This window comes from Aptenodytes patagonicus, chromosome 5 (assembly GCF_965638725.1).
Source record: "Aptenodytes patagonicus chromosome 5, bAptPat1.pri.cur, whole genome shotgun sequence".
Taxonomy (NCBI): Eukaryota; Metazoa; Chordata; class Aves; order Sphenisciformes; family Spheniscidae; genus Aptenodytes; species Aptenodytes patagonicus.
This window is the reverse complement of record NC_134953.1, coordinates 75,689,509-75,716,491: the sequence shown is the minus strand read 5'-3', so window position 1 is coordinate 75,716,491 and position 26,983 is coordinate 75,689,509. Positions and strand designations below refer to the sequence as shown.

The window sequence follows — 26,983 nt, the reverse complement described above, 5'->3', positions numbered from 1 at the left end:
TCGAAGTCATTTCAACTCAGTTTTGAAGAAAACACAGCATTATACAAATGGCTGTAAATACGTCTTTGTCTCGTTTAGGGATTAACAGTTTCCGACCACCTTGATTTATTGTACTCCAGGCAGGGGGTGGGAGGGAGGGGGGGCTTTTCTCCATGTGTGCAGCAGTTCTGTGCCTAAGGTGGCAGTGTTTGGTTTATTTCCCAGGTGTTCTCAGTTTGCTGTTACTTAACAGAGTAAAATAGATTAAAAAGCATGTTTGATCAGTGTCACTATTCCATTTTAAGTATCCTTAAATGGTAAATCATGAACCAAGTTTTAAATGGTAAAACATGAACCAAGTTTTTCTTTGTTTGCAGACATCAAATAGTATTGGTTTTGGAAAGGAAACAGAACGATCCATGACTATGAGTAAATCGGTAATACCTGATATTCCCTCATCGCATGAGAGCTTGATTAAGTGGGCTTATGAGCATAACTATAGTCCAGTTACTTCCTACACAAAAGCCCCTGTTGCTAACAGATTTCATCTGCAACTTGAAGATACAGGTAAGCTTGAAGAGGGACTTTTAGCATATAAAAAAAAAATATCTTGTATTTCCAGGGATACGATGATTTGAAAGGTGCTTTCTCAGTTTTGAAGCTTAATTGTTGGGGGTTGCTCTTTCACTGCTCATCATCAAGAATGCTGGTAATATCTATGAACGCTGGTTAAAAAAAAATCTGTGGCTTTTTGATTAGAAAAGTCCAGGCAAATTGTGTTATTTCCTGATATGTTGGTGGAATTACATGGTTATAGTTTATTCAACTCACAAGCTGTTATAGCTGACCATGCTCAGTGTTCACTGGAATGGACCAGCAACTGGATATCTTGTTGGTTAAAAAGTGCAGCTTTGATTCCCCCCCCCCCCCCCCCCCCCCCCCCCCCAAAAGTATGAGCATAGTGTTTCCTTGAGACAACTAAATGAACATTTAAATTGTTTAGGGACAAAACTGGCTTACCGGAAAAGTCTGAGTGAACAGAATAAATACAACCATTAAAAAAAATTTAGTTATTTGGCCGAAATCATTGCTGATGTAAAGATATCCGGGTCCATTGAAGCTAGTGGAGTGGCATCTGCTTTTTCACTAATTCTGAATTTCAACCACTAAAAATGTTGTTTAGCTGTTTTGATAAAGCTTATGTTCACATGAATTTTATCAGTTGCACTCTCATGGGTTACAGATAATTACCTGCTTGGGCCAAACGTTGAGATTTCTGTCCTGAGCAGTTGCGTGTATAAGCCAGGAGATAGTTAGTGTTCTCATTTACTCAATGTAAAGTTAACTCTCGTGTAACTTCACTCTGGTTATGCAAGTAGTTCCACAACAGTGGAGTGACTGAATTTGTGATGGGGCAGGTAATGGAAGAATTTCACCCCATGATTTGCACTTGGGCTATTTCAGCAGCACTAAAATAGCGTACTTGCTGAATGTGATGTTTCTTTTACCTCTGTGGTTGCCTTTTGCAGAAAATAGGCCCACTCCTTAAAGCTTATTTTCAACTCCTAGTGAGATTTCTAGCAGGGACTAAATATACCAAGATTAGACGCCTCAGTAACAACTACACCCTTAGTGGAGGAATTGTGGCTAGTTACCTGAAAAGTACAAAGATGCTGCTTTGGATGTCCTTAAAGAGCTTCCTTTCTGGATAATTTTTTTTTTCTGTATGAAAATGATTAGTTCTGAATACTTTTAGAAAAAATATTGAATAACCTAATGTTCTTTTTTTTTTCCCCCCCCTTCTTTTTTTCTTTTCAGAAGAGATGAATGATGAAGAAGACCATTCCCTTCCTCCGGAGCTGACAGAATTGCTGGGTGCCAACCCACTCCCTGCCCCAAAGAATCCTGCATTAAGTGATGGCCTGACTTTTCCTTTTCACATTAACAGAGGAAGACATGACACAGTGGGAGAAGGAATCTTCCCGTCCAGGGGTTCAGTGGATACGTTAATAAATCATGACTTTGAGCATTCCCTCTCGAAACATAAAGAACCGGAAGAGCTTCAGGGCAGTGCTCATGTAGCCCTGTCAATAAAGTGTGATGACAAAGTCATGACAGTAGCTGTAGAAAAAGACTCTCTGCAGGTTGGTGTGATCTCTTATTCTCAAATTTGGGCAGGCTTTTTTGCGCAGACCATTTTATTTCATAGAACCATAGAATCATTTAGGTTGGAAAAGACCTTTAAGATCACTGCGTCCAACTGTTAACCTAGCACTGCCAAGTCCACCGCTAAACCGTGTATGTCCCTAAGCACCACATCTACATGTCTTTTAAATACCTCCAGGGATGGCGACTCAGCCACTTCCCTGGACAGCCTGTTCCAGTGCTTGACAACCCTTTCGGTGAAGAAATTTCTCCTATTTGTATTTTGACTGAAAAAATAAACATTCTAAGATCTACAGCCATCATCACCCAACCCTCCAAAAAATAGTTTGGTGAGGAAACTACTGTAGGTATTCTTTGCCATAACTCAGGGTCATGTTTCCTCTTCCCAACAATCCGGTAGTTTGTAGAGGGATTTCTGATTAAAGCTTTGCAGGGTTGGTTCTGTCAAAAGATTACCGTACTCAGACATCAGTCTGAGTTTTTAATCTCCAAAATACAAAGAAGCTGCTTTCGATAGCTGTGTGAGACCTGAATAGATACGTCTTTACCATCTACCAGCTGACAGGTTGCTTGTGTCCGTTTGCATTGTGGAAAAGAGCCTGATACAGACAGCATTTTTAGCTCATTTCAGACCAGAGTCAGCATTATTAATCAGCAGATTAATAATGAACCTGTTGTTTTCTTTGTTCCATGTTACATTTATTCCCTGCGTGCCATGTGTAACAGCATTTTGAGAGTGACCTTCCCTGGGTGTCAGTACAATGAACTTCACTTCCTCCTATCAGCAGTCATGAACAGTATTCTGCGCTGCACTTGAAGCAAGAGCCTAACACAATTGTGTTTCAGCCACTTACAAAGTGCCTTTGTTTCAGGCTAGCGGCTACACAAGGACAGAACTCTCGCTGCTGGATCACTCTTGCAAAGCCGGGATGAATGGCACCCATTTCATTTTGGAGTCTTCGCTGAACAAATGCGGGACTCGGACAGCATATATCTTGAACAAGATTGTTTATTTTAATTCTGTGAGTATTTTACAAAGAGGAGCTGCCTTCTGCACGGCACATCATAGTGGTACAAGGAAGCCATTGTAGTTAGCTTTAGTCTTAGCAAAAAGGAGGCATCGTGATCTTTTCCTGTCTAGCTCAAACCTCGTTGCAGCTACAGTCCCTGTATTCAAGGAGGTATGAGGGCTGCACATTCAGTGTGCTCCTGTGGTCGTATAGTATCCTAAAGGAAAGAGGAGGAGTTGGAGTTAAGTACTTTTACAAAACTGCATGGCTGCCCTTTGGGGACCATCTGTACCGGTCTCAGAGAAGTTGCACCAGCTTTCCCTCTGCAGCTTTGATGTACCCATACATAAGCAGTACTACGTAGCTGTAAGGAGGAATAGGAATGAAGTTTTGTGATTGCACAAAGCAATACCATTTAATTCATATGCTGAATTATTTTAAGTGAAACTTTTTCTTCCAAAATTGTGTGTGAAAAAGGCTTTCAAAATGTGAGGAAAAGACATTATCTGTGCATGCTTCTCTCTTATAATTTGGATTAATATTTGCTATCAGTTGATGTACGTGATGAAGGGACTCTGAATACTTGCATATGAGTGATGATGCTAAGGAGAAGACTGGCTCAGCTTATGAGCTTGAGTACAGTGCAGCTAATCTGGTTTGGAAAGTAATGACACGTTTCTCTTGCTGAGCTTTCCAGTACATAGAAGTAACCTTGGCAAATGATGGAAAGCCTGTGGTCCAAGCCAAACACAGCTAAGGCAATCTGATCTGACCTTGCCTGGTTAAAACCGTTCTATACTGGCAAGTCTGTAGCACCTAACTTTAGAAACAGTCCCAAACCAAGACTGTGGATAGAAACATCTCCAAACTACAGAATAGCACGCGTCTGGAGCTAAATACTGTCATTGTCCCTATATTCTATTATGGTCCAAACTAAAATGGGTATTTGCCTCCTCTTCCCTCCTTTCTCCATCGTGTCTTTTAATAGTCTTGGCTACTCACTTAAACTTAGAATCATGCATGGTATCTTTCAGAATTTGGGAGCATTCCTTCTAAAAAATAAACACCATGCAGTGGAGTCTCAAAGGGTGTATATGTCACTATGCAACAGCAGTTGCTCTGTGTCCAAGAAAACAAAGATGAAGTCCTGGAAGGGAGGGGACTAGCTGAGGAGCCGCAGGGCATACAGAAGCAGAGTGCAGAACACTGGAAAACAAAACCAGGAATTTTCAGGTGAAGAAATGGAGAGGTGTGCAAAGGAGGAAATAAAAAAGGAGGGGGAATTCAGTAGAATGTCAGAGAAAAACAAAGGGAAAAATTAAGAAAGGGGCATCATGGTTTTGGGTGTACATCTCTGGAAAAAAAAATGCAAATGACAGAAGAGAAAATCCTGTAATGACCCTAACACTTTCAGTGATTTTCCGTGAGTGCATTAAGGAAAACTGTAAGTTGCAAAAAATCACTTTAGAAAGCCATTTCTTTTTTCAATGTTGATTATAGAAATACCAGAAATAGAATGGAAATGCTAGGGTGCTCATTCAGACACCGGCACCCAGACTAGTGTCTTTGCTGGCTCTGAATTCTGGAAACAAACTAAGGGGCGTTCTCTAAATATAACCTACGTATCTTACGTGCTCAGCACAAGGCTGTTTAAGACGCGCTTTCACCGTCTGCTTAGCTGGTGCACTTCTTTTGGCCTTTGCATTGTTCTGAAGAGAGAAGAAAATAATAACCATGAAGAGAGAGTGCTCAGTTATCACCTAATGCGTTTGCAATACCTTTTGTGCAGATTGTCATTCAGCTGTCATCACCAGCTGAAAGCAGCGGCTTTGATGATGACGACATGGAATCAGGTGATAATGGATTTCCAGGGGATGCTGACGAGGGAGATGTTGCTTTCTCAAGCTGGCGTGAAATAGCGGTATGTTACTCTCGGATTTGCACCTGACAGTAGAGAAATGCCTATTGTAATAGGCACTTCACATAAATTACATTAATTGTATAGCAATTAATTTGTCTTTTAACACATTTCGTCTCACTTGTATTTCTTGTGACCCTGTTGAAGATTTGCACTAAGTAGACGGAACGTGGGTGGGCCTGTATTGTACACTCCAAATTTGTCCTTATCCAGCTACCGCTCCTGACTCAGGATGTATTTGTGTTGGTTTTTTCATTTCAGTTTAATTGCACGCTGCACCAGCCAGAGGATGACAGAGGCATGTTCTGGCCTCCTGAACCACACATCACCAATGTGACCTTCAACATGGAGCTGTACAAAACAGATCTGTTCCTTGCTCCCTCCCAAGGACTCTTCTCTGTTGCTGAGAATGGGCCAATATATGTAGAGGTAACAAACTGAAAAAGGCTTTCAAACTAACGGAAACATTTTGCAAGGCCATGCATCTGAGCCAAATCTGTTCTTGTCAGTTGAAAGGTCTCGTTGTGCAGTTGCTTTAGGCAGACAGGTAGGTACTTTGGTGGCTGCAGAGAACAGAAACCGTGGGGTAAGAAGCAGGACAATGTTTTGGGTCAAAACCAAAGGATTCCTGCAAAATGGATGAATTTACCTACAAGGTAAATTGGTCATTCTTGCGCAATCTGCTTTTCTATGCAGAACTTAAAGGTGGTCTCTGAGCTCCTGCTCTGAACTGGCATTTCCCGATGAAGACTTCAGAGTTCATTTTATTGGGTAGTATGGCTGACCCTCATCTGAAAGATGTAGACGTGCAAAAAATGGTTGCAAGTGTCTGTCTTCCATATGCTAGCGTTCTCGGGTTACAAAGTTAATACAGATTCTGATCTCTCTCCGATGCACTTACAAACACCAGTTACAATCCTTTTGAATGCTATCATACAAGAGATCTAACAGCTTTAGATAAATAAGAACAGCAAAGTCAACAGCCAGGTACCCTTGACTTCAGGCGCGTTTTGGACCTGGTAATATTGCCATGTGTTGCTAAGTTGCTTATGAAATCTGGGGAATGTCAAACCAATACAGTCAGAATTTCTAAAGATAGTCATGTGAACAGAATTTTGCATTTTTTCAAATAACAGTAGGCATTAATAAATACAACATTGGCAATGAAGTAGCATCACCAGTTTATATATGAGTAAATCAAGGAGCGGTGAGCTATGGGCTTATAAGACTGGGAAAATGAGTATATTGACGGAAGCAGTGCCGTGCCATGTTTCTCTTGCCCAAGTTAGTTCCTCTTTGGGAGCCCGCGTTGCACATGATAAGCATAGTGGCCCGTTTGACATTGGTGCAGTTTTCATTGTTTCACTGTGTTGTGTCTCTTCCTCGTTCTCTACCCAGTGAAAAGTACTTAAGACAGTTGAAGCAAAAAGAAAGTATGTCACGCTCGGTTAAGAATATGTTTATAAAAGACATTATTTTTTCATTTGGATAAAACCGGCTGCTTCCTTCAGCGATCTGGGATGAATCCCCCTGGCTCCGAGCCCTCTGGATTTGTCTGGTTCTGGAGCTGTTTATTCAGACAGATGTTCTGATTTCTTCATCACCTGTCCTGGCAGAAGCCTTTTTTTTCTGTTTCTCCTTCTTGCACAGTGGAAAATCTGTATCAGTTTTGAACTTCTGTGACTCCATTTTTAGCTGACGCTTTTTTTTTCCATTTTTGTTTCTGTCTTGCTTTTGTTATTAACAAATGTATTTTGGTTTTTTGGTCAATAAATTGCTTAGGTCATAATCTGTAAAACTATATATCTCCCTTCTCCTTCTCTGCTGAAAATGTTTTTTGTATTTGAATCTTTTGGCATTTTTTACCTTGTCCTCTACTGTCATTTTCTTACCATATTTTGGTCTCACCTTCCTCCTGTAGTTCTCTTCTTTCCTTGAGATATCATTTATCCTTTTATTTACCTGATGGTGTTTCATGATACTGTAGTATGCCTGTCCACCTTGCCATAATCTCTTTTTTAACTAGTTTACACTATCAGCTTGTTTACCTGTCAGTATCTGCAGCTTGACTTTCATTCATCAGTCTTTATTTCTCTTCTTTTTAGAAGATGGTCTTTCTTGCTTAGATGCTTCAGCACATCCCTTCGTCTCTAATTTGATTGCTGCTGACATAAGGGAGAGAAAAAATGAGAAATGCCTTTATTCACTGCACAACTCGTAGCATCCAAACATTTCTGTATAGACCACAGGAAAATTTGGCAGGCTCTTCCTTAAATATACATGCAGCACATACGATTAAGTACACATTTAAGGCACGTTTTTTCTAAGAAGGAGATTATTTCTTGTGGAACTGTTTTCATCAGGCAGTGTTAATGGTTAGGCACAACACTTCTGTTGTTTATTAAGAGCAACATGCTTCATTTGTTACAAATTCCATTTAATTTTTTTTCCTAATCATTGTGTAGCATTTGTTGTCTGCATTCCAGTCCAGCTGAACAACATCAGTGCCCTGGAAGTTTGCAGTCTTAATTATTTTTCATAAAAGAATCTGAATTTCAGACTTACAATAAACTAAAAGGATCATTTCACAAGAAATTACGGCTTTTTAGGAGGCTCCCCTGCCCCCAGTCCAGGAATGCCACCCACACGTCAGACCATGACCTCCTCTCTGCCTCTGCATTCCTCTCCTGGCTGGGGGTGGGTTTTCTGTTGTGTTTGTTGCCTTTTTTTTTTTTTTTTTTCTTTTTCTTTTTCATTAAAGTTTCAAACAGATACAAAGACGTGGAATTAGTAATTGACTTCCGGACAGCTCCATTGCAGTCTGTGTCTCTGAGGGAAGCAGTGCCATCTCAGGTGGCAGCTGCAGTCATTAATTACGCGTCTGATCTGGACTGGTTTTTTCATCTGCTTTCGGAAAGATAAGGGATCGCTGTATTTATGCACGGTTATGCTATTAAACAGCTGCTGGTTTTGAAACCACAGATTTTCTGTCTCTCGGCTTGACAGTCCACCCTTAACATTTAGCATTCAAAATAGTTCAGATTGGAAGTGGCGCTGGAAAACTGCTTAAAAATTGTTGAAAATGTTAATGAAATGTGAACTAAAAATGTCGTTTCTGAGATCCTACCCTCTCTTTCTTTTTAATGCAGGTGTCTGTGACTAAAGCTGACAGATCCTTGGGCTTTGCCATTCAAACATGCTTTGTTTCCCCGTTTTCAAATCCAGATAGAATGTCTGACTACACCATTATAGAAAACATTTGTCCTAAAGATGAATCTGTTAAATTCTACAGCATTGAGAAGGTGAACTTTCCGATACCACATGCACAGAAGGACAAAAAAAGATTTAGCTTTGTGTTTAAACCAATGTTCAACATCTCGCTGCTCTTTCTGCACTGCGAGTTGACTTTGTGTACAAATAAAGACAAAGATACTCAAGGACTGCCAAAGGTCAGTAAATTCTTAAAGTCTAAACTTCTGATTTAGGTGAGAATAAGATTTTGGGTTTTTATCTGAACTTTGAAGTGAATAAACGGTTTTCTATGGAATTGATGTAATGAACGTGATATCTCTAGGCTCAAGATTTTAATAGATAAGAGTTGTGATGCCATGCATTTTGACTGCATAATTTACAGTTGCTGTTTAAATTTCATTAGGTGGTTATGTGGTTCAGAGTTATCTTTGTTATCCATATCGCATCCGTATCCAAAGCACAAACAATGTTAGCTTTAATTTCCAAAGACATGCATAATATCAGTAATGTTGCAATCTGATTGTTTCAAAAGAGAATTGCCAAATCTTGCTTTATAACTAATGGAAATGGCTGTAAATTAGTTGTTAAAGAATGTGTTCTAAGGATTTGGAATTTATTTTTACTTTGGGGTTTATGCACATCCCCCTTAAAATGTAGTCTTTAAAAATGATTTGTCATTGTTGATCAACAGATGTGTTGGTGGCTACAGTTTTGGCTACCAGATTTTTAAAAAACATATGTACTAAAAATAATTACTACCATTTAAGTTCAATAGTAACACTCTCATAAAGGTTAGAGGATCCTTAATGAAGGCGAAGCTTACGTCCTGAAGCACAGCTAAGAATTACCTTTGCCAGTATGCTACACGGGGGTTGTTTGCAGGTTCTCCTCTTTTTTTGGTAAATAATACAGGATAAAACGGATAATGAGGCAACTGTGCAGCTGGAACAGCTGTCTTGGCAGACAGGTGACTCTCTGACCTCACACACTGTTTTTTCCACCCACAGTGCATTCCTCCTGATGAAGCTTGCACCTCTCTCAATGTGGATATGATCTTGGCCATGATGCACAACAAGAAAACCTTCACCAAGCCCCTTGTTGTAATAACACATGAAGGAAAACCAGAAGGTATGAAAATGAGCTTAAACTGTTTAATTTATTTTTAATAAATATGTTTGTTATGTATATGTTAATAAAACTGTTTATTTTTACATACATTATATTGTGTAACATACAGCCGCTTGAAATGAGGGAGTACTCCAAGTATGTGGCATTGTATAATCTTGTGGTGATCCTGTATTTGTAAGATGTTATTTGTTTAGACATTTCCCTGGCAGCAATCATCGTGGCAGTTCATTGCTGTTTTTTAACCGTCTTTATTGATCTCCGGACATGTTGTTTTGCCAGGGTTTGAGAAACGAATACTGTACTACACAACAATATGTGTTTCATAAGTATGAATATAGCAGTAGTGCTTCCAGCAACTTCTTGTTGCCCAGAGAACAAAGGCAGTGCTCTGCTCCCTGCTGTATTGTTTCTTTATTGTGCTTGTAAATATATATTTAGGAACAACAACAATGGAATTACAAAGTATTGAGGACGCTAAAGCCTCATAAGTTTGTAAAGCAAAGTGGTGGCCACCAGAGAGAGACTTCTTAGACTGTTAAACTATTAAGAGCAAAAGATGAGACGCACAAAGGTATTTTAGCTCCACTTTGGTGGGGCTTGTTTGATTATGTAATCTTTATGGAAAAAACCACGAGTGTGGCTAGTAACTGGTTGAAGGAGGTGGAAAGGGTGAAGAGCATTATGAGAATATACTCTAGCTTAAGAATATGCCCTGTGAGTGATGGGAAATAAGAGCTGTTTCCACAGTTTCATTTAATTTGAAAGTTTTTCTTAGTGAATCCCTCTGACAACAGCATCAGTCATGTTTTGATGCATTCGTAGAAGAAAATACATGTGCGTTATCTTTTCTTTTTGTATCAGCACGGCAGTTTAATCAGAAGCTTCAGTGGCTTCACGTGCACATCAAAATCTTCCAGTTGTGTCCAAAGGCTGTTTGACTTTTGGAATGCTTTTTGGGGAGTGTCAAAGGATGGGGATCAGAAGTCCTTTAACCTCCATTGTACAGTGCGTGCTTTTTAGCTGCAAACAATTTAAAGTACTGTACAACATTGCTAAGGGACATAAGCAACAACTGTTTCTGTTTAACTCTGCAAGTCAGCTCATGTTTAGGTTTTGTTACAAATTTGTTAATGCAGATCAAATCCACTATGAACTAAAGGCAAGTATTTGATCTGTCAATGTGGTAAAATTAAAACTGTGCTTTGGGCCTGATTCTGCGCTTTTTCTTTTTGCAGAGCTCTCATTTTTTTTCAGTGGTTTTTCTGTTGGGAATAAGTAAATCCTGCAACTGAAGTTCAGCTTTCAATAAACAGACTCATACTCTGAGCTCTCTTGCCCTTCTGATGTGTGGAGCATTGTGCGCAGCTCCCGTCTCGGGCTCTACTCAGAATGTTGTCTTTGTCAGAGGCACAAGGTCTTAGTGTGCAAAGATGAGCTAAATTTATAAAGATTACTTACAAGACAACAGCATGATAGAGTGTTTTGTTGCATTGTGGGTGATTTAGTCTAATTGTGGGATGCTTGGTGGAAATCTCCCCAGCATATCATAGCTTTCAGACATAATACAAAGTGGCACATTAACAACATAGCTTTGTTGGGATGCAGTTCTTCTGCAGTGAATCAAGCAACCCTTTTTAAAAGCCAAATGCCATTGTTGGCCAAGACGTGAACCTAAGATTGGGAGAAGAAATTGTATCATGTTACTGAACAGGAGAATTTACATCTCAGAGGTGGTGTTCTTCATTTTCTTTCACGTGAACGGGCCAGCTTTCATTGTTGTAAACCATATTATGTGAGTTACTGCCATTGGATCTGCTCTCCAAGCCAAATGTAGAAGTTGCGTGCTTGGCGTTTCAAATGACCAGAACAAACTGGTCATTGCAAAGGTGTCACCTTTTTTTCGTCAGACATAAGCTTATGACCGTCACTGACCATAATAGAAATCATAACTGTATATCTAAATGAGAATAACTCTTCCTCCCTTCCTAGTTTTGTTAGTTATTTACAAGCTCTGTTGCTTACGTTATTGCAGTAGATCCCGATGGAAGTGTCTAAAACCTCACTTCATGTCACGTTCTTTTCCTTTGCATTCTGGCATTTCACATACACGTTCCCCCCCCCACTTCAATGAAAGGCATATGGATAGCCATTTAAATCATAGAATCATAGAATCATTGAGGTTGGAAAAGACCTCTAAGATCATCGAGTCCATGCGTTCTTCTGTTGAAATAATCTACCACTGTCATTGTTCAGATTCTTGCTAAGTGTGGAAACTTTAGGTTATTATTTCTACAGCAAAAGGAGACAGGTCATAGAAAGGGGGTCAAGTGAGCAGCTAACAAGCACCTCTATCCTACAAAGGTATAGAAAATCATGATCGTTTCTAAAGGCTGGCTGACAATGTTTTAAATTAGATGCTTTTCCTGGACCTAAGGATTCCCACTACTTCTGTGTTGCTCTGAGCAACCCACAGTAAAATACATGTAAGGACTGGATCACTGGGGAGAATTGATAATGGGCCGCACAGCCTATCGTTAATTAGCAGACCTCATATTCTCCGTAGAGAGGCCAATGACAGAATGAGCATGGAAAATTCATTCTCCCCTCAGCTCAGAAAGCGTTTTCTTGGCACTTGGGACATGCTAGTGGAGTGTTTGGACAATCTGATAGCGCCCTTACCCATGTTTGTACTGCTCAATGCTCCTTGGTTTCAGTCCAGCCCTCCTCACAAATCTTACATTCAGTTACGCTTTTGCCGTTATGTGCGCTTCACGACTTTCCAGCTTATTTGTGCCTGCACGCACACCCCCCCATGTTCTCACCTGTTTCCTACTACTGTTCCACCTGTTTCCTGTCATCCTGCCAAGAGTGATCTGGAAGAGATACTCATCTGTTAGAACAAGCGACAGGAATGCAGTTTAAGAATAAAATGCTTTTTTGGATATTGTAGGCGCACATGTCTCGGAGCCTGATGATCTTATAGGATATTGCTGGCAGTTTAGTGCTGCCGTTTGGGTTTTAGAAGTTAGAAGCATAGTCTTGGTTTAAGAATACTTTAAATAAAATAAATATATTTATTTTCAGTATTTGTGAGCCGCTATGTTTACATAGCAATTAAACTTTTTTTTTTTAGTTGCTAAATATACAAAAACAAGTATTGGGACACCGTCTTACCAAATCCTTTTATAGCTGTTGCACTGAACACACTCAGATAGGCCAGAATTTAAATGAGATCCCTAGGTTACTGGGCAATCCAGAAGCAAACTGCAGCTAACCAAACAGGTCCTTGGGTCTGAAGCCAGAATCTCTGGCTCTTCTGCTTGAGGTGGCATTCTTGGAGTAAGATAAGAGAAGCTAGTTAAGCAAAAGAAGGGAAAATTCTTCTTTTTTTAACATACGTTTACTTGTCTCTTTCTGTTACGTGCTGATAATGATGATGATATTTGATATTCTTGCCAAGAATAATAGCTTTGATATAATAGCTATGATCTTTTATTTCCTATATATAATTAAAAAACAAAACAAAACCAAAAAAATCACTCAACTTCCAAGACAGAATACCAAGTAGGACTCAGGAAAATGCGTGAATCAACACATATTCATGCAATTTGGACAAAGCAGTGTGTATCATGCCATAATACTGACTTTTCTTTAGAAGTGATAGCCGGTGTTTGATTTTAAATTTTTTTTTTTTTTTTTTGGTGATTTAGCATGCTGGTATCTCATGTTTGTGGTTAGTGAGTAGTCAGATGAATGTAATCACCTTAAAATAGCCTTTGCAATCTGTGCTCTTTTAAGAGCTCCACATAGGGATAACCAGAGTTACTGCGGGTCAGACCTGATGACATCTGGGTGGGAAAGGTTGCAGTGTACTTGCCAGCAAAATATATGATGCATGAACTATACTGTAGATATGTTCCCCCGAGGAATGATCAGTATACGACTAGAATTTTTCTGAGCTGAGCAAGATTATTGAATTCAGGCTGGTTTTCCTTAAATTCCTGGTTTGTAAAAATTACAATTACTGTCTTTCTGTCAGATCCTGAAGGTTGCTTGCATAGTTCGTAGGCTGTATGTGGAACTCCGTCTGATTAATGTTTTGTGGGTTTGTTTTGTGTTTTTTTTTTAAATTAGATCCTTCCCTTCCAAAGCCAAACGTGAGACAGCCACGTAAGTAACTCTTAAACCAATCTCTTTTAAGCCTTAAACTTTTGTCTAGAAAGTATTAGATCAATGAAGAAAATTATCTTCAAGCTTTCTGAGTGTGTGTGGGGTGTGTGAGTTAAATTCTGGGACAGAACAGAATTCTGACTGTATTGCTGATGGAGAGATTCCCATCAGCGTTTAGAGAGAAGGGCTGCGACCTTTTGTGTACGTGAAAATCAAATTTGGGAAAACACCACTGAGAGTCTCAGCCTTAGCGAGCTCATTTGCTGATGTGCGTGTGTTATTTCCCCCCTTCTCTGCTGAGGCCACTGCTTCCCAATACCAGGGTTTCAGCAGCAATGCCGTCTTACGGAGCTCCTGCGTCCTACTCCAAGCCTCACTCCTACCCTGCGCTGCAGCTGGCCACATCCCCAGTTACTCTGGCAGCAGCACTTATAGGTCATGCTGTAGATGAGATCACTGACTTGATACGGATTAATTTCTTTGGTTTTTTCTGTTGTCTTGGCGTAGTGAATTAACCAGGGTCAATTACTGACCCGGGAAGGGAAGAAAAGGAGAGAAGCAGCACTATAAGACGATAATAAACAGGAAGGTGAAGATGATTTGTAGCCAAAAACAAGAATGAATGGAGAAAAGGGAAGAGTAGAAGAGGAAGTGCAAAGGTTTTTTCCTCTGCTCCTGTCCCTATGTCTTTGGGACTAAATTTGCTCAAATTAGCAAGGGGAGGGAGAAATTACGCTCCTGCCACTTCAGCCTCCATGTGACTTTCTCCTCTCCACTAAGTTTTCTCCTAAGAGGAGAGGACACTGTCTGGTGCCCTGTGGAAAAAACGGTTGAGTTTAGGAGAGTCTTTTCTGTTTGCATTTAAAACGACCAGATGTGGCCAAAGGAATCGGAAATAGTCTCACAGAAGAAATGGGAGAAAAACCTTCTAAGCCACTATCTGTCAGTTGCTGCATGTGCAAACTTGGTTGCAGGCACCCAGAAATGGGTCCTGAAGGCCCTTGCCAACCGGAACTGCTGGAGAAGACATTTGTCAAAAGGGGAAAAGGGGAATGGCCCTGAGGATCTCAGGAGCTGCTGGGCTGGGGGATGTCCATAGGGACGCCTGCTGGCTGCAGGAATGTGTAAAGTGAGGGTGTTGGTTGGAGAACTGAAATTCCACTGAAGGATACTACTGAGAAGATCCAGTCAGCTCATTTCCTGGCCAGCTTAGTCAGTAAAACGTTGCTCACTGGCCTAAGTCATTTTGTGCACTGGGAGACATTAAAAATACTGAAACCAGAAATCAATTTTGTAAGAAGAAATGTCCCCAAATGATTGCTAAAAGAGTGATTATTATTTTTTGAAGTATTTCTAGTCACCAAAAAGAAAAACACAAAAGCCAAAAGTTTCTCTGTTTGGATGGTTAACACTGGGGGGCAATACATCCAGGAACCAGATGCTGTTACCCTTGAAACGGTACTGCGAAAGGGCCTCTCCCCTAGAAAGTGATTTGCATATGTGTGTGGTTCTATTTTTGTGTTCTGGAATTAATTTCAGTTATTGAAAGCATTGCCAAATGTGAAAAACAATTGTTTCTATTTATGTTTTCGCTGACTTTTTGCTGGCATCTCCTCCCTCTTAACAGCAGTTCCGTTCTCCACCTAGATTTCAGACTGAACTTGCAGGAGATGCAGGGGAAAGTTTGCTTGAATGTTAAGGCATTTAAATGACTTTTGCCAGAAATCTCAGCCTTTTTAAAACACATTTTTAAGATAAATGGATATTTAATTGAAAGCAAGTTATTAACAGCCAACTGAAAATGCTTAATTTTTGCAACGTTTTCCAGATTTGGGTGTGCTGAGCTGGGGTTTTGCTGTGTGATGTGGAACAGTTGGTTGGACTGAAGCCAGTCCCTGAAAGCATCATTTTTATTTCCTTGATGCAAATCTGCTAGTCTGTTCCTTAAAACGGTGCTTAAATAACTATGAATTTTTTTAAAAACTTTTCCATGAAAAGCGTAAGGGTGAATTTTTGTAAAACCGTATTTGCCACTGAAAATAAAAAGTCCTCATTATGTGTGTTTACCTTTGTAGCTGTGTTCTACGGTCTGGACACGCTGACTGTCGTGGGCATTGCCTTTGCGGCATTTGTAATTGGAGCCCTGCTAACAGGAGCACTCTGGTTTATCTACTCTCGCACAGGTAAGTATGAGGGCTCTCACAGACCTCGGCGCAGATCGTGCTGCAGGGACTGCGGTGTGGTCTGAACTCTTGCAAGGTGGGAGGAAAGGGGAGGGGGGCCAGCGATGGCTATCCCGGACTCTTTTTCTTGCGCTCTGTTCTTACTAGGGTGTTTTCCAGCAGCTCCTCCCGTGAGCCTGTTGGTGCGTATCAGCAGATTGATACCCGCCCTTCCCTAAAGGGAGGTGTTGTGCATTATGAACATGATATAAAATTTGCTAAAATAATTTTAAACGCAAATCTTGAAAATTCATCTGGGACATGAGTAAAACTGAATGTTCCTGGCTTGTGCATTATCGTTAGCAGCATCTCTGTATTTCAAATTTAGTTAACATGTCAGTTAATGGATCCCTTTTGGTTCCCACACTCCTTTTTTAAAAATTTTTTGCAGTTACTAAATTAGGCTGATGTGACTGGGAATGTGATGTGATCAGTACGAGGAGTGGGCCAAATGGCTAAGAGAATGCTTTATTTACATAGACACATTCTGAATACAACTAGACTTGAAAATGTTTCTTGGGCCTTGATTACGTAGAATTTTTGCCCCAATTATTTATTCCTCCATTCTTCAACTGTTGGTAGAAGTCGTGTGTAATCTCACTTAATTGTGTCCAACCAAATAACCAGGAATGTGCCTGAATTGGTGCAGCCTTTATGCACAGATAATTTTTCAGTATCTCCTCAGAATTTTTTTCCATACTAAACTAAGTTAGCAGAAATACAACACTGTATTGGAAGAAGAGGGAGTTTTGGGAGCTTTCTCCTGCATGCAATCTGCAAGGCGGTACAGACAAAGACCGGACACTGACGGGGCCTTGATTTGCAGCATCTGACCTTGGCTGCTTGTGGATTACGGGGTATCTCAGGATCCCTACAGCGTGCTGGACTCCCAGCTACTTCCACTTTTGACCTCGCAAGACCCTGCCAAGATCTCTGGGAGGTGGGGAGAATGTGAGGTCAATTACTCCAAACCTGTGCAGCTCTGCAGCACTGGAATTCTCCCGTAGCCCACTGCAGGGTTTTTTCGGCATCTAAAACCTCATGGAAGCTATTTAGGAGTGAGAATCCGGCCCTGTCGGGTCAGAGCTTCTGTAAATATTATGACCCAGGAGCTTATGTTAATTTGGAAAAAAAAACTGTGGGTTTTTTTCCAGTTGGCAGTACAACAACTTTGTATAAGCAGTTTAATACTTCTCAATGTATCAGCTGTGTATGAAGCTTGTTTGGAATTGAGGCAAATGTGGAAAATCTAAAGGCTGTGATAATACGTATAAATAGTATAATTCTGCCTCATATACTCCTGAAACATTGTGGAAGAAAAGTAAGTGCAGTTTCAATGAGTAAATGTGTAGGTTAAGAAGGTAATTTCCCAGTAGGTAGCCTTTATTAACAAAAAATTAAAACAATTGTTAAATTAATATCGTTGGCCCTGCATTTGTGGAAGTTCAATCTCTGTTCGTATACAGAACCATCTATAGACACACGTGTATCAGTAGTAAAGGAACACTGGGAAGCCGACATGATAAATCCTTCAGCAACAATAGGACTTGGACCAATCCCATTAAAAGAATTATATTAACAAAGTGCATCAGTCACGGTGACCATGTACAAGTAGTGGAGAGGGCAGCTGCTCTGGCTCTGTGTTTGAGAGATGAAAATAAGTGGAGAAAAAGGCCAGACAAAAAGTAATAAATGAGAAGAAAAAAAAGGAAGGGGACGTTGTAACTCATCAGATAGAGAATCACAGAAACGATAAAAAATACCTAGGAAGTTATCTGGTTCAGATTTTCCAAGGATTGTGAAAGTGAACCTATGTTCCTGTGCACATAATTTTTCTGTGCATAATACCTTGTATCTACAAAGCACAGCTTGCAGCAGAGTACAGTGAAGGCTCTGGCAGGGACAGTCTCTGAGAGGATGACTGCTGTGGCAGAGAAGATAATCCAGCTGCAGAGGGAACATTTTAGAGCTGGCTGCAGACTTTTATTAAAATAAGGAGGGGAAAAAAAAGATAATCTAAATTTCATCTACAGAGCGGCTGTCTTTTGCCATTAGAGAATTCACGTGTTGCTGAATTGTGTTCTGAAATCTCATCTTTTGTTGCAAGTAGCACTGGGTTTCTAACGCATGGTTTAGACCAAAGGTTGGAAGATTCATTCTCAAAGGTTGGAGTTCATTCTCAAACTGTGTTTTGGTGATACTCAGAGCATGGACAAAAGCTACTGCTGGTGAAGAATGGCAACTTGGGATGTGTGAAGTAAGGTATTTTTGTTGCTTAGTGCTTTACGCAATACAGCAAAAGGCCACTTTTTTGCCAGTAGTAGTAAGGTTTGCCAATATAGTTTTATCAGTGTGTCTCTACTGGCAGACTCATTCTAGCATGGAGAAAACTTTACATGAATGAGCTCTTTTGTTCATCTTGATAGGCAGTTAATATTAAAACCTCAAACAATTGATAGCAGAAAAGAACTACAAAATAAGTAGGATTTCATCTCCAAATATTGAACAAGGATTGTTGTGTTGGGTTTTTTCATGTAGGGCTTTTGCTGATTTTAGTAATGAAAAAATCAGGGATTTCTCCCAACGCATCGAAATTGTGCTTTTAAATACTCTAGATTCTCCGAAACAATTCAACGTGGAGTACAGATGTCCTAGGATACGCAGGTAGTAGAGGAAGAGAGGGAGGAAGCTAGGATTATGGCAACGGAGGAGGAATTTTACCCAACTTTTTTGCAAAAGGACTCCATTCTTTTGATCCTTTTTCCAGTCAGTTAAAGGACGTGAAAGGTGGCTGAAAGCTTTCCACAGCGGTGTTGGTTCTGCCCGGAGAGGACCCAGGAACAAAGGGAAAGTAGCAGAGATTTGCCACAATTAACCCAATTTACCTGGGAGTCTTACGAAGAAGCAAAAATTTTGTGGCGTACATGGATGCAGAAACCCTTCAAAATTTAACCATGTAAATATCTGCCAATGTAATATCTGCCTTAATAGGGATAATTGACTATGTTCAGGAAGGGACATGCACAAGTCTGATTAGTTAATGAGGCTGCTGAACCAAGTAAAGTGAATGCTGTGTTACAGAGAGTATCAGTTGCTTCATGCTCTTAGAAAGCATGCTTTCCTTCTCCAGGCAGTGTTGCAAGTTAACGGGATAAAATGTTCCAAAATCTGAGAAGTTAAAAGCGTCCCTCCTCCCCCACTTCTCCCCTTTTTATGGGATCTGATTTAAAATAAACTGACATAGCAACCAATTATATTTGGCAAATGGAGATAGAAAAGCAAACATTCAGACTTCCTGGACAGGGAGTACAACTGGCAGCTTTCCTAAGTGTGAATAATAAAGTGCATGTTGTCGCATTCAGATGGGTAAAAGCTTGTTTACTGTCAATAGATGAGACATGTCCATTGGGAGCAGTTCTGGTTCAGTAACATGAGATACATGAAGCTGTTTACATGAAAAAGACAGATGGGGAATGCCTCTTCAGTGATAATTTACATTTCTTTACATCCTTTTCATGAATATTCTTTAAAAATACTTCGCTACAGATTAGCTAGGTGTTGAGGAAATAAAATGCAGGAAAAATCAGCCGGTCCAAATGTAGCTGCTAGACTGTGTTCATAACGTCACTGTGACTTGGATTTTTTTCTTCCTTGAGGACATTGAGAATTTATTATTGTTCAATGAGTGATCGTGGTATATCAGAGCTGCTGATCGTGCTCTAGAAATGAGGTGCTGCAGAGGCAATGGAATTACAGCGGAGGGAAGGGGGCTCCCATCCCAAACCGTGGGGAAGGTGCCTCCTAAGATGCTTTCCAGAGGAGCCGGGAGGAGTAGAGCGAGCTGTTGGGCTCGCGCGGGGACTCCAGCACTGTGTTTGCCACTTTGCCGTAAAGAAAAACATGTGTTTTAGCTTCTAAATGAATTTCTGGTTAAACGCATACAGATTGTATTGACATGCCGAGGCTGACGCAAAGCTGCGTGCAATCGTGTGGTTTGTAAAATGGGTGACAGCGGAGCTGCAAGGAGAGCCGGTGGGAGGGCGCGGGGGCCGGGGGCCCCGCTGGGGGAGCAGAGCGGCCGCCGCTGCCGTGCACGGCCGTAGCGGCTTCTCCTCATGCTGCCGGGGGTGGGGGTCCGCCGGCTTGCTGTTTTCTGGTGTTTGTGTTCGCTTGTTTTGTTTTAATGAAAGGGAGTTTGCTTATCACTGCCTTTATAAATATATCCTGTACTACAAAAGGAAGGAAGACTCGTACACAAACAACTGGAGGAGAAGGGAGCAAGTCGGGAGGGGAAAACATCCAAACAAGGCTTATGAAAGCTTTTACAGCACGATGACACAGACATTGATTTGATACAGTTTATTCTGATGGGTTTCCAATGCAAGTTAGAGCTGAAACTCGGTTTATTTGCAAGATGACTGGGGGTGGCTTCTGACCCGCTGCATGTAGGCAGAAATCCGCCGCTTATGGACGAGCTGTGTAGTTATTTCTTACACTGGGAAAAACAGAATCAAAATCTGCTCACAAAAGTAAATGCTGGACTTAGTGCTGAATTCAAGAGTGCAATCCTGACACTCTTAAACATTTCATTGGCCTCCTGGGCGATGTGGTTTAGTGGCTTAGTTTGTTGTTTTTCTGTCCAGCCCCGTCCCTTCTTTCCTCCCCATTCCTAAACCAGTGGGGTGTAAGGCAAGAGCTGCGCGTTGTAGGGCCTGACGTGCGCTTACAGCTGTGGCGCAAGCTAGCAGCGAACCCGCTGGTTTCCATTACAAAGAGCACTTGCAGCCTCTGCTGTGAGAAACCCTCAGACCTCCCCTATTTGTAGCAGACCTCTGAATACCGAGCAGCCTGCGGAAGGACATTTTCTGGCCCGAGACACAAAGCGTTAAAGGCTCACTTCCTCCGCAGCCGCATTCCCGAGGAGCTCCGGGGCTCTGGCAGCTGGGCAGCAGCACACACGGGGCACGGGGATGTGCCAGAGCAGCTCCTGCGGGAGGAAGCTGGCTCGTCCCGGCTCTGTAACCCTCTGGATGCAGGCTGTGCCTCCGGCCTTCAACCCGTCACCGAGGCGATCGCTGGGGAACGGGAGCTCTACCAAATCCTGAGCAGGGAAGAAAAATTGGCCCCAGCAGACCTGGCCCAGGGTGTCAGGTTTTGGGTAACCTAGGGCAACGTGAGCAGATCGTCTGTGTCCCTATAAGCTAATGAGGCAGATGTACCAGCCTTTGATTTTTTTTTTTTCCCAGTCGTTCCTGCCCGTGATCCGGCAAAACATTTCCGTCTTGCTGCTTTGCTGGGAAAGCAGGCGTGCTGGTGCTGGCTGCCACGGTTGGTCTGCAGCTCAAGCAGCAGCAGTCTGTCCTTGTTACCGTGCTGAGATCACAGGTTCACATCCTGAGAGATGAGCTCAAGGGAGGGGGCAGCTGCAGTGCATGTTATATAAACTTAGTCTTGCCATCTGTTTTGAAGAGACTATTTTGTAATATTACTAAGGTTGCGGATTTGAGCGCTGTAACTTAAAAAATGCCACAGTTACGGTTTCCTACATGGTCTCAACATGATCTTTTGGGCATTCACATAATGACGCAATTTTTACTTCCATGCTAGTCAAGAGCTGGATTTTTTCCGTAGGATCCCAGCCACAGGTGCAGAAGGGGTGTGAGGAGAACAGACAAAAATCTAGGTTTTATCAGGAGCCATAAATCTGGCTTTAACTCCTGAGTGCTTGATTTGGCAATCCAAATGACAAAGGGCTTTTAATTTATCATCAGTAAACAATTAACAAGAAATGGTGAGTCTTGTTCTCACTACTGGTTGTAAGTGCTACACATACTGTGGTAGCTGCAGGGGAACTTCCTGCATGTTATATTTGGAGTAAGTCAGTCAAGCTTGCAGGGTAGCCTGTTGTTTTTCTACGTGAAGAATACTGGCCATGTCTCAGGATATGTGGTATCCAGCTGACTGAAGAACATTGTCTTCAGCTCCGCTTTTAGTAAATATGCTGCTCTATAAACCAGCATTTAAACTAAAGCCTACATTTTACTCACCTTTTTCCATGAAACAGCAAAGCTATAAAGTGGTCTGAGTCACGTAGCGGGACCCATGTGAGTGACGGCTGACAACAGAAGATGGACAGTGTCTGTCTTGGCGGTTTCCGTCAGCTGCTTTTAAAATGCTTAAGAAAACAGCAGCATTATTTTCCCCATGTGCATAGCAATGCTAAGGTGCCAAAGTCTAGTAACATTTTCAACAGTACTCTGTCTGAGGTCTGTCACCCAAGACAGTCGTTGCATGGAAATACAGACCACCAGAAGAGGAGGACTGGGAAGGAAGGGATTGTTGCTTTCTGTGACAACTAACATTTTCAATTTCCCTTCTCCCAACGTCCCCTTTTTCTCTCCCCTTTCCCTCAGGGGAAACAGCGGGAAGACAGCAGGTCCCTACGTCCCCACCAGCCTCCGAGAACAGCAGTGCAGCGCACAGCATTGGCAGCACGCAGAGCACCCCCTGTTCCAGCAGCAGTGCAACCTAACTCCCGGGGGGGCAACACAGATTGAGGAGCAACATAGGAGTGCAGAGGTTCAAAGGACTGTGTGTGGACGTGAGCTTTTTAAAGTTAAAAGGATTGGTTTGGTTGCTTTTGAAAAAAATGAGGAGGGATTTTTCTACAGGAAAAAAAAAAAAAAAAGACTTGATTTTCTTTTGGGGAAGCCACTCTGTGTGTGTGTGTGTATACGTGCACACAATGCATGGGTAAACACAGCCTGTTGGATCTTCTATAGCATGTTGTGCTACATGTGACAAAGCTACTAATTTTGCAGTACTGCAACCTGTTCTAGGGGTCCGCGGGCCCTCAATGTGAAATCTATGCCAGTTTGGAAAAATGCTGCTTTGTCTATACGACTTTTTTCTTTCCCTAAACCTTCTCATTGACACAAGGTATTCATTAAGGGAATTCAACAAGATAAGCAGAACAAAGATGGTCTTAGGTCAAAGGATTTCTATTTGTCTAAGCAAGAAAGCCTCAAGGTCAGATCTCTTTGGTTAATAACTTTTTATTACTTCAGCTATGTTTAGCCACTTTTGAGTAACCTTTGTTTTGTTAAGCTTACAGCTACAGCATCTCATTTGCTTTCCTGTTGTTTTTGCAGCTTCAGGTTTGTTCCAGGTATTTTTGTTTTAATATGCATTGATTTGCTAATTGGAGAAGAGCGCACTCTAACATTCCCTTTCTTATTCTCTGGGCCAAAGCTCTTTACTAAGAGATTTTTTTTAATCTACTATACCAAATACAGGCACACACAAAAGGTAAGACAAATAATGTTCTTGTGCACTAACATAGATATGTGTGTACCTTTAATGGCAATGTCTTTATGCAAATAGATGTATACCTAAGTATACAGAGCCTAACTTACCACGTTAACAATTGGGAAATTAGCTCAGTGTTCCTTCCATACATAAAATACATAATGCATATATATATATATATAAATAAAAACCCAACTGTCTCTTCAGTTTATAATAGGTAGATAGAGGAGATAAAAAAAGGTGATTCGGTTCTAATCCTTTAGCTAGCCCAAATTCCCTTTGAAATAAGAGCTGGTTTTGAGGGCACAAAGAATGTACAGTAGAGCCTACTGTTTGTGCAGAATACTGCCTATCAAAATGAAGCTATTCTCTTAAGATAGTTGTGCAGTTGTTTGTGTCAACCTGTTGTATGAACATTGCAATTGGATAGTCCCAAAGTAGCGTCAGAATATGGAAATGGCAGAAAGGTACTAATTGTCACAGTATTTTTTTTAGTGTCATTGCCATATCTTGACCTTCAAATCGATGCCAAATGAAAAGAAAAAAGACACTTTTAATGTGTAATTGTTTGACTGTTATGTTGCCACTTTGTAATTGTAATGCGTTCTACTGATCCTTCTCCTTTGAGGAAAAATGAGCATTGTTTTCCTCTAAAGATGAGATGAGTAACTTTCATTAATTTTAGTGAAGGTTACCTGTGTTCTGCAAGAGGGGAAGGGAATTCATTACACTAGAGTGATAGTCTGCCCTGAAGTCTGAGCTGCAGATTTCTTTTGCTGATTCTACACTCGTGCCTTGCTGATGCCAGGATGGTCAAAGTGCAAGGTATGCAATAGATGTAAGTGCCCAGGATCAGGTGGAATATTACTCACTTTAAGTCAAATCTGTGCCTAATCCTGCAAACGTTTATGCGTATGAGTAACTACACGCCTCGTCCTTGCTAGTTACAAGCACATGCTCAACTCTACACATTATGGCTATTCTTAGAGTCCATGGAGGTAGTTGGTGCATAGTTACACGTACGGAAAGTGTTTTCTGTTACCGGGCCAATGTGTAGTCCTGGTAACATCGGCAGGATTGTCACGTAAGCGTAGTTATCCCCATGTGTAAGGGTATGCAGGATTGGCTCTGTTACGAGGTGTTGGGAGGATGAATGTGCTACCTGTGTGGTTGAAAAGAAAGCGCTTTGCCTAACCTTCAGCAGAATGTATTGTATAAGCATATTCTATGTGTAAAGTCTTTAAAGATGTCTTCAAAGAAGACTAGAGTCTTTAAGTTCAATCATAGCTATATTTTACTACATTAAATTTCTGTATAAAGATATATTTAAATGTTTTAGATAAATGTAAGTTACTCTATATGAAATGTTTAATTTCAATTACTGTGAAATTTACATATTTTGTAAATTCTTTTCCCTGTTTTAACCCTTTCCTTCCTCAGATATTTTATTAAGTAGTTTCTCATAGGAAGTATTAGATTTCGTTGTTGGGATGGACAGGTTGAAAACTTTTCTGTAAAATAGGTAATTGTATATTTTTGAGAGAAACATGCTGCATTATCAATGTCTTTTATCAAAAATTTACTCTAATTTTAAAATAATTTACAGATTTATATTTACCGTTGGATAAACCAAAAATATATAAAGATCAAAGATGCGATTCGTTGACTTCTATTTGAAATACAGTTTAAATTAATTAACTGAACTTGGTGTACTCAGCTATTTAATTCAGAAATTTTAATCAATCTGAATTAATTGTCTATTGGAGGTTACCAAAACTACGTGTAACTACTTACCAGATGGAACAGCCATTTCTGCTTCAATAAAGAGAGAGAGAGAGAGAACCACACCTGGGCATTCCCAGTGAATAGCTTTATTACAAAAATGTACAGTACTTTCCAGCAGGTGTTAAGCTGCCTGCAGTTCAGCGTACCGATACACCGATAAGCTCTACTTTTATAGCAGCCATTCGTCTCTCCTGCAAGTTTCTGTCTGTGGCGTGGCAAGCTCCTGAGCGCGTAACGGCGAAGCCGCTGGTTCCCGCCTCTGTCAAACCTGGTCTCACCGCGCTGGACTTCACGTGGCAGATACCCACGAGGTGTGGAAGGCCAGCGAGATGCCCCGGTCCCAGCGGAGGGCTTTAAAGCAGGGCTTCGGAGGGACGGGCTCAGTGGTAAATTTCAGCGTGATGGAATCGACTGCGAAGGAACTTCTTATGTAAGAACGGGAGGATCGGGCTTGAAAGGGACACCTTCTGTCTGTAAAAGCTATTAGTAACATGCTTAAAGTCCAAAGTAGACTGCTCGTTGTGTCATGCGTCGTCTAATCACTAACTCTAACCTTTTACAGCATTTGGTTTTAGACATTACCATATTCATGTTTCAAGAAGTCAGATCTTTCTGTGTTAGGCTATATTTGTAGCATTTTCCGCATGGAAATGGATTTTGCAAAATGTCTGTAGATGTTGATGATTGTAACCTTCCCCCCGCCCTTTTCTAACCATTTCTCTCCTATATGTACCGTTCTTTCTGTTACGTATATCTACCTCATGCTTCACAAGAAGACTGTACTGTTGGTTGTGCTGACAGCCATTCGTGTGAGGTGACTGTTCTGCCCTGTTGTTGTTTGTCATTCATGGGGATGTTCATAGCGTTATCGGATCTTCACTGCCATGTTCCTACCAGTTCCAAACACAATATTCTCACCTTCAAATAAATAAGTACATTTCTTTAAGATCCAAATGCCAGATGTTTTTTTAAATCAAAGAATGGGAGACATTTACTTGCTAATACCTGTGGCCAGTCTGAACACCCCATTTGTATTTCATACTGCGTTCAGTATTTCAGAGACTTGTGGAAATGCATAGTTGTACAGTTTTTATAACCACAGTGTCATGTCATCTTAGTCTCTTGTGCATAATAAAGTATATATCATTTATTAATAATTGATGCCGTGATTCGTTTATTTGAAGTTGTACAGAGCCAACAGCGGTAGATCAAGTTCTGTCTCACTGCCATGTCCTCATCTCCCGTAAACTTCAGTGGGAATTGTGTGTGTTAAGGCAGGATTTGATTTTGTGTGACCACCTTGATTTTCTCCTTTCTGTGTTACCCATTGGCTTTGGTTGGCTTCTCAGTATCATGGCTTCTTGCAGAAACCAGTAGATATATTTGGTTAAATGCTGCCATTCTTCACTCTAATTCGAAGTCCAAAGCTCTGATCCTGCAGGCGTTTAGTTGTTGCGTGTCGAGACACAGCCTCGGTCCCATCCTGCACAAAGCCTGGCTCGAGCACAGTCAAGCCTAAGGGTCTGCTGTTAGTCCTCTGGCTGAAGCAGCAGAGCCCCCTTGGGCTGTTGTACCCTTGACACTGGAGACACGTGAGCACGGCTGAGATGTGTTTTCATTACTGAAGGGTCTTCCTGTGCTAGAGCAGATAGCTTGGCCGTGTATCAGCGGGGCAAGGATTTGGGTGTTTACTATCCTGCTTATTGCTTTGTTTCCTGTATTTCATGTGCAAAATATTATTTATGGGCACTCTGGGGGAGCCAGCCTCAGCGGTATTTCCCTGGGTTATTCAAAGATTGTGGTTATTAACTCACAAAACGGAGCTCCCTAAGAAAGGGATCTAAAATGTTTAATGATCACTTTTAAACATCGAGATTCCTTCAGCACAGAAAAGGCTATTAATTAGAAGTAAGCTTACACGTTGCCTGTGACTTACAGCTCACAGAGGTGCAATAGATTTACTGCTTCACAACAACCATATTTCAGTTTCTGCATGAAGACAATTTTTTTTCCTTTGGAAATGAGCTCTGTAGAGCTGACTCTCA

General features: G+C 41.1%; 1 protein-coding gene across 6 annotated transcripts in view; it reads left to right on the top strand.

Annotated features, from left to right (window-relative positions):
• The window catches only part of TGFBR3 (transforming growth factor beta receptor 3), a 163,302-nt gene extending 137,207 nt beyond the window's left edge, over positions 1-26,095 (top strand). For 4 of the 6 annotated variants that reach the window (XM_076337720.1, XM_076337718.1, XM_076337719.1 and 1 more), the window contains exons 8-17: positions 357-546; positions 1,798-2,123; positions 3,018-3,167; positions 4,945-5,076; positions 5,335-5,502; positions 8,223-8,522; positions 9,333-9,453; positions 13,588-13,623; positions 15,699-15,806; positions 22,259-26,095. In XM_076337720.1, coding sequence (XP_076193835.1) covers positions 357-546; positions 1,798-2,123; positions 3,018-3,167; positions 4,945-5,076; positions 5,335-5,502; positions 8,223-8,522; positions 9,333-9,453; positions 13,588-13,623; positions 15,699-15,806; positions 22,259-22,377 — 1,650 coding nt within the window. In that variant the 3' untranslated portion in view covers positions 22,378-26,095. The remainder of the gene's footprint in view (positions 1-356; positions 547-1,797; positions 2,124-3,017; positions 3,168-4,944; positions 5,077-5,334; positions 5,503-8,222; positions 8,523-9,332; positions 9,454-13,587; positions 13,624-15,698; positions 15,807-22,258) is intronic. The other 2 variants (XM_076337722.1, XM_076337723.1) reach the window with 2 other exon arrangements.
• Positions 26,096-26,983: the final 888 nt, after the last annotated feature.